Source organism: Setaria italica, chromosome IX, assembly GCF_000263155.2.
Source record: "Setaria italica strain Yugu1 chromosome IX, Setaria_italica_v2.0, whole genome shotgun sequence".
Taxonomy (NCBI): domain Eukaryota; kingdom Viridiplantae; phylum Streptophyta; class Magnoliopsida; order Poales; family Poaceae; genus Setaria; species Setaria italica.
Window position 1 is genome coordinate 19728913 of NC_028458.1, and position 7064 is coordinate 19735976.

A 7064-nucleotide genomic window follows, 5' to 3' on the forward strand; every position below is an offset into this window, starting at 1 on the left:
ACTTGCGGCAAGTTACAGAAGGTTGGGGAGGTTCGATGGAGTCGATGGAGATCAAGGTATAAGGGTCGGATGGGGAGGAACTTATGATCTGACCCTTAATCTAGAGGAATAGATGTGCTAGGGGTCCTAAGACGTAACGCTGAAAAGTCCCCAAGTTTTATACATACACCCTCGGTTTAAGGAAAAAGATACAGCCGAGCCCTCGGGCGAGGCGGAGAAAGGTCGGCGGAACAGACAGGGTCGGGCGAGATGGAACCGGGGTCGGGCGGATAGGAGGGGTCGGACGAGGTGAACAAGGGTCGGTAGCTTAGCTTCGTCTTACAGATGAGGCTTGGGCGGAAAGACTAAGGGGCTTGGGACAGCGGCGAGGATGTCCGGTGGTATTCCGACGGCGGCGGTGCTTCTTGCGGATCACAAGCCAACTCTTGTGCGGCACGGGGAGCAGAGGCTGGTGGATTGGGGGAAGGTGGTGTTTAAGCGGAGAGGAGAGTTCCTCAGACTTAGGTGGTGGCGCTGTGAGCACGAACAGGGAGCAAACGGGAGGGCAGTGATGGCAAAGGGGAACTCCGGTAGGGCTCCGGTATTCCATTTTATAGCTGCGCGGAAGAGAGAAGGGGAAGCGGCGCGAAGGCCGGGGAAGAAGCGATGGAGTGCTCTGCCGGGGCGGCGATTGAGCGACGAGGGCGGTGGAGCAGGACTTTGGGGATGACACCGACGGTCATTGGGCACCGATGTTAGGGCGGCGCAGGCGCGGGTTTGCCGGTGGTTGAGATTTGGCGGAGGTGAGCGTCGTCGTGCGGTGGATCTGATGGAAGTGACCGGGGAAACGACGCTAGAAACGAGGGCGCACAGGTAAGAAGACAGGCGGCTGCGATCGCGCGGGCAAGCGCGGAGCAACAGATTGTCGGGGCGGAGCTTCTGACAAGGTGGAAAAGGAGTTGTCGCTGCCGCGGTCTAGGTTGGTGGAGGAGGAATCGTCGCGTAGCGAGGGCCGGGGCGGCGCGACTGTGGAGAGGTGACGGAAAAGACGGGTGGCATCGGGCTCTGTAGCCGGGATCTGGCGATGTGATGATGGGCGCGGGCGGCGAGGTGCTGCAGAAAGGGTAGTAGAGGAGATTCCGCCGTGATGGGGGAAGGGGGCGCGAGAATCCATCCGGTCGTTGCCGGCGACGAGGCGGAGCGGCGGGCGTCGGAGGAGTTGAGCCACGCGGCTAGGGAACTCTGAGGCGGGCATGCAACTCGAGTGCGCCGGTCGCGGGAGATCTGGGAGAAAGATCTTATGGGTCCACCGGTCAGTCTTGGTGGTCCACGGCTCGAATTGAAGGGCGGCGTTGTGGGATGACTTAGAAAGATCCGAAGGTGGGTTGGGGGTCGGCGGGGTCGGAACTGGGAAAACACGGCGAGGGGGTCGGATCACAGGGGTCGGGAGATCTGGAGGTTGAGTACTTAGGCTTGGTAAACTGAGATAGGTGATAAGGGACTCGGATTAAGATTGACGCGAAGGATTTTTATCCGAAGCCGTTACACAGAGCAAGATAAGCAATGCTGATTAGTGGTGGCCTGCGTAGGTCCTAATTCATCCATGAACTTCTGAGACCTATGTCGTCGTGGGTTGATCATTTGGGCAAACAGGAAATACATATACATTAAATTACATGGAATGCAACTTCAACACCACAAACATAGATCTCCAAACAATATGGACAAATGTAGATGCACCGCAAACCAACTCATAAATATAAAACTAATAATACATACCTGCTGCACTAACACATGCGGATATAATCAAACCACCTTTAGAAATCTCAATTCCATGACGTACATGCACACATAGACGTCCACAGGACACCTTCATGGGTGTAGTTGTTGTTGCCTATCATCAGTCCAAAGAGTAGCAGATCTGCTTGAACGCATCAGCGTGCTCGTTGTGGAGCGCAGCGAAGAGGTCGACGCCGCCCTTGGCCGTGCATGACCGCACAAAGAATATGAGCCCCTCGAGAGGCAAGACAGGCGGCAGGAACGCGCACGGCGGCCCGCCACCGAAGTCGAGATCGTGGAATCCGAACCCCAGCCAGCTGTCCACCTCCAGGTCCGGGCAGTACGCCGTGCCTGCAACCGCCGCCGTTGCGGTCAGCCGCTCCCCGCTGCGTTCCAACGCCTCGCCGAAGTCGACGAAGGACTGGACGTATTCGGCGTCGACGCGCGCCACGGCGTCGCGTATGACGCCTACCACGGCGGCGTAACTCGACGACAGGAGCTCCCCGGCGCGCATCCTCGGGAACGCCCACAGCACCATGTTGCCGAAGAAGTCCGTTGGCACGGGAGGCTTGGCCCTGCTCCGGCAGTTCACGGCGACCCGTATCTGCGTGAGCTCTTCTGGCGCCAGGCGCCGCGCCGCCGTGGCCTTCTTCCACGCGTGCGCCAGGAGGCACTGGAACATGCTGCACCGCGCTCCGACGTGGGCCTTCAGCCTCGCCACGAACTCTTCGGAGAAGTGCACGGTGAGGTTCTTGATCCTGTCCATAGGGATAACAGGGTAGGAGCGGCTCGGGCTGTGCTCGCCCTTGAACTCGATGTTCCGGTGGTCGAAGGCCGGCGATGGCGGGCTGCGGGGGACAACCGCGGTCGTGCGGTCGATGAACGGCGACGGGAGGATGGCCAAGCCGGTGCTGACGGCCGTGGCCCACGCAGCGTAGAAGAAGCTCATGGCCTGCCCGTCGGCGACGAGGTGCTGGCACGCCGTGCCGATCACCAGGCCGCCGCACCTGTACCGCGTCAGCTGGACATGGAGGAGCGGCTCGTCGGCACGGTACTGCACAGGAGCAAAAGTCATTTTAATTTACTTCATATTTTGCAAGTAGCAGGAGGATTGCAACGAACTTAAAATCTCACTATACTACGAGTTTCATGGAAATTCTGTTTTTACGTGTACGAGAAAGTACCATGTCCGCCTTGGGAAACAGCTGGTCGATGTGCTCCGATATGTCGGGGCGCGCCAGGGCATCCGCGAGGTCCGCCGCCGCATCGGCCTCGAGGACAAGCACGCCGGCGTTGTTGAGGTGGAAGCACCTCCTGCCGCGGTCGTCGACGCCCAACCGACCGGCGAGGTGCGGGAACCTTGCGACGGTAGCGAGGAGGCCGTCCACGACAGCGGTGTTGGCCGGCGCGGCCTGCGCGGTCCACGCGAAGACGGCTGGGACGTAGCCGTCGGTGGCGGCGCGGTCGAAAACGGTGAGCGGGACCATCCGGCCGACGGCATCGTCGCAGTCGGGCTTGGGACTCATAATTGCGCGCCGTGTGATCTCGACGGGCACCGCCATTTTATCAATGTAGTCTTGCCACTACCTGCGCGCCTCGTAGCTTGCTTTGCACTGAGCATGCGCTTTATATAAGGCCGGAGCAGTAATACCTATCCATCTCTCGGTAGCCGGAATCCAAGAAGACGGCAACAAGCGAGATGTCAGCAAAAATGTTAGGTAAACGGAAAAGCTAAACACGACGACTACGGTGTTATTCTACGCCAACCACCACACCTTTGTCCATCTGATTTTCATGGATATCTGTGCTAAATATTTCAGGAGGACAAAAATTAGTGTGTTTTATGAAGGCCACGCGGAACCTGATTCTTGGGTAACAAAAAAAGTCATTTGTTTTTAGGGCATCAAACACTTGAATTTTGTTCAAAGCTTAAAGTTAATTCATTGAATTACAAAATTCAAGTGTTTGATAAACACCTCTCTCTCTATATATATATATGAGTTACAGCCATAAGTTGGCATAACTTCTAGGTTGTGTTTACGTAAAGAGAAGATTTAGCTGTTTATTAAGTTGCACAAAAATTCATCGGCGCTCTTGCTCCTACAAACACGCTATTTTTAGATGCGAAAAGTAAGAGCAGATTTTGAGTACGTTCCTGCAAATACGTTTCTAACCGTCCTTTAACACTAGTAGAGAACTAGCCTTTAGTCCCGGTTGGTAGGGTGCATATCTCCCGAAAATCTATCCGGGATAAATCAACCGGGACAAAAGGGGGGTATTTAGTCCCGGGTCCTTTAACCGGGAGTAAAGGTCACCCTTTAGTCCCGGTTGTTCACCAACCGGGACTAATGGGCCTGCCACGCTAGGCGCGGGACAGGCCCTTTACTCCCGGTTGGGTTCCCCTTTAGTCTCGGTTGGCTTTCCCAACCGGAACTAAATGGCACCCTGTATGGCCCTTGAAATTTTCATGCATCACGTACGTGGTACCGCGGCCCTTTTATTAACCTTTAGTAGTTGAGACTTTTTTTTAATGAAATCAACTAGTATTTAAACGAATGAAATTTGTAATTATACAATTACTATATATATACACAATTCATATACACAATTCAACTAGTATAATGAAATCAGCTATATATACAAATCGATCTTAGCGCGCATTATATATACAAATCAAACTATATATCTACAATCTTCCTATCGAGGTGTTGCTCGGAGCATCTAATCGTCGTCCATCGTAATAAAATTCTCCTTGTGGATTTACCACCTCGTCCATTAGGAATCTAATGAGACCTTCACATATTGCCGCTACTCTTTCTTTCTTCAAGAGTCCTTGTTGAATATTTAACATTTATAATTTGGAAATTTATGAATGTTACACGAACAATTAAATATAAGGAGCTAGAAAATAATTAACTAGCAATAGTTTTATTTTACATACTTTAAAGTTGTGCGGTGTCATCTTTAGTCCCTTGGGTCCCATAAAACTGTGCATGTGCTCACAGATGTAGTAGCCACATAGATTATTCCTGGGTTCCTGTCTTAAGCACTTCATTGCGGAAAAAAATAAGTTATGAAATATTCGTATTATACAATGTACTAAATGTGCAGACTTCATACGTACCGGGAAGTCTGTGTTCCATGTAAGTTTTTCTTTGAATGGACCTTTGTGTGTCCTTATGAATTGTTTCCATATGCTGCGGATTAGAATAATGAATGATATAGTGTAATAGGGATAAAATTTAGGAAATAAACTTTTGCATAGAGATAAAGATCTAGAATTATTACAAGTCTTGCATGTCTTGGTACTCCACCGGATCTTTCCTCAACGAATCGAAGACAGTGACATGGCTTCTTTCAAGTTCAATTATAACGAGGATCCAGTGAAAGCTACATACGTAAAATGTTCATGCATATTAGAGCTAACTAATTAATCAGGTAAGCAAAAAGATAATGAAAGTAGACGGTATACACACACTTACTTGAAGTTGTATGGAAGTAGTATGAAATCCTTAAATTTTTTTTGTCTAGGAAATTGTATACTTCCACCAAGGTTTTTTCTGACGATAATTGTATCTATTTTTGGTTAACTACGGATGGATCCATGAAGTCAATATGTAGGTACGCCTCTCGTCGGCACGTCTAAATTAGCATGCTACATAAAATGGAAGACGAAGTTAGTACAGTGACGCACGCAAAAAAATAATGATATGAGGCAAAATTTACATGTAGATAAATGGACACTTACAGAACCCAAGCGTTGATCATAGAGACGTCCAGGGCATCATGATGGTACACTTCGTATATATCCTTGAAGTCTAGCCACAGAACTTTCTCACCTTCGCGTAAAAATCTATCGGTTTTACCTTAAGGCCCAACATCTCCCTCGAGTCGGCGGACACCATCATGTACCATTGATGGAATTCGTACATCTTTGTTGATAGCTTCCGTACCAACTCAGGCCTTACTAGAAATTTGCCTAGCTCAAAAGTCCATCTCGATTCAACTGGCGGTGCAGCTGGCGGCTCAACTTGCCCTAAATTCATCAAGTCCCATACCGGTTTCTTCCATGAATTTCAATACTTGTGCTTGTTGATCCAATGACATTGCTGCTACCTTTTAAGCGTCTTTTTTTTGAGAAATGCCTGAGGTCGGGGACAGCACCACTGGAAGATGACTTTCCTTTCCTTTTGTCCCTCTCATCAGCCTTTACTAAAGCCCGTTCGTAGTTTGATAGTAGCGGTATCCTTTTCTTGGCTCTTTCTTCCATCCTGATAAAAAAGTTTAAATCTCTTTGATTTACTAGCGGTGGCTCCATCTCCCTTGCTTTTTTTCTTTGGCTTGTTTCTTGAACCACACACTAGCCTCTACTTGGATTTCTGCCCACTGTTCTGCATGACTCATTGCCTCCCAGCGTTCCTTACGAGTCACTTCAGGCTCCTTTATTTTCTTCTTTCTCTGTCTTTGCTTGGGAGGTGGTTCTTGTGACTTCTTTAGTGGTGTTGCAGGTTCCTTTATCGGGGCTGCTCTTAGTCCCGGCGACGGTGATCGAGGAGGGGTGTTGTTATTGTCATTGTCGCTCCCACCACCAGGATGTGGTGGAGATGGAGACCTTGATAGAGCAGGAAATGACGGTCCTGGAGCAGGTTGTGCAGGAGATGACGGTCTCGAGGTATGAGGAGAAGGTCGATGCTGGGGATCTACGGGGAGCGGTCTTGAGCTTTGAGGAGATGGCTCCATGCTGGGAATGATGATGTAACGTTTGCACCATAGAATGATCCCATGACGCACATCTGCCAGTGTCCTTTCGCTGTCGCCTCCCGGGAGGTCGAGCTCTAGGCCTTCATATTGGCTATCAACAACCTGCTCTACGCGGACGCTGGCGTAGCCAGGTGGAATCACCATGCCATGGCTGCTCTGCCCTGCCAGGATTGGTAACGCACTCTCGTACGCCACCTGTATATATAGCAGAAGTAAACAAGTTATTAAACTCCGATCCCAAGGCGTGGATCATTTGAGAAGATTGCATAAATATTATGTATAAGTATACCTTAATAGTGAGGTTCCCGATCGGTGCATGCAGCTCATATGAGGTGCGTTGCGTGATGGCATCCACGGGGAACCGTTGCTCCTCCACGGGTAACCTGGGCGTCTGCGCATCGGGGACCCCTGTAGAAGCACAACTGCTCAAGAGGCGTTGAGAAGGGCTGGCGTAGTTTGGATTCGGCAATGCTCCAGATTGGGCCAACTCCGCAACTACGTGGGCCACTCGACGATTGATTTCCTCCAACATTCTTTGTTCTTGT

At 50.7% G+C, this 7064-nt stretch overlaps 1 protein-coding gene across 1 annotated transcript; it reads right to left on the reverse strand.

Annotated features, from left to right (window-relative positions):
• Window positions 1-1702: 1702 nt before the first annotated feature.
• LOC101777429 (tryptamine hydroxycinnamoyltransferase 2) lies at window positions 1703-3350 on the reverse strand. The gene is made up of 2 exons (XM_004983025.2): window positions 2943-3350; window positions 1703-2812 (listed from the first exon to the last, which is right to left on the reverse strand). The coding sequence occupies exons 1-2, from the start codon at window positions 3318-3320 to the stop codon at window positions 1880-1882; spliced, it is 1311 nt and encodes a 436-aa protein (XP_004983082.1). The 5' UTR covers window positions 3321-3350; the 3' UTR covers window positions 1703-1879.
• Window positions 3351-7064: the final 3714 nt, after the last annotated feature.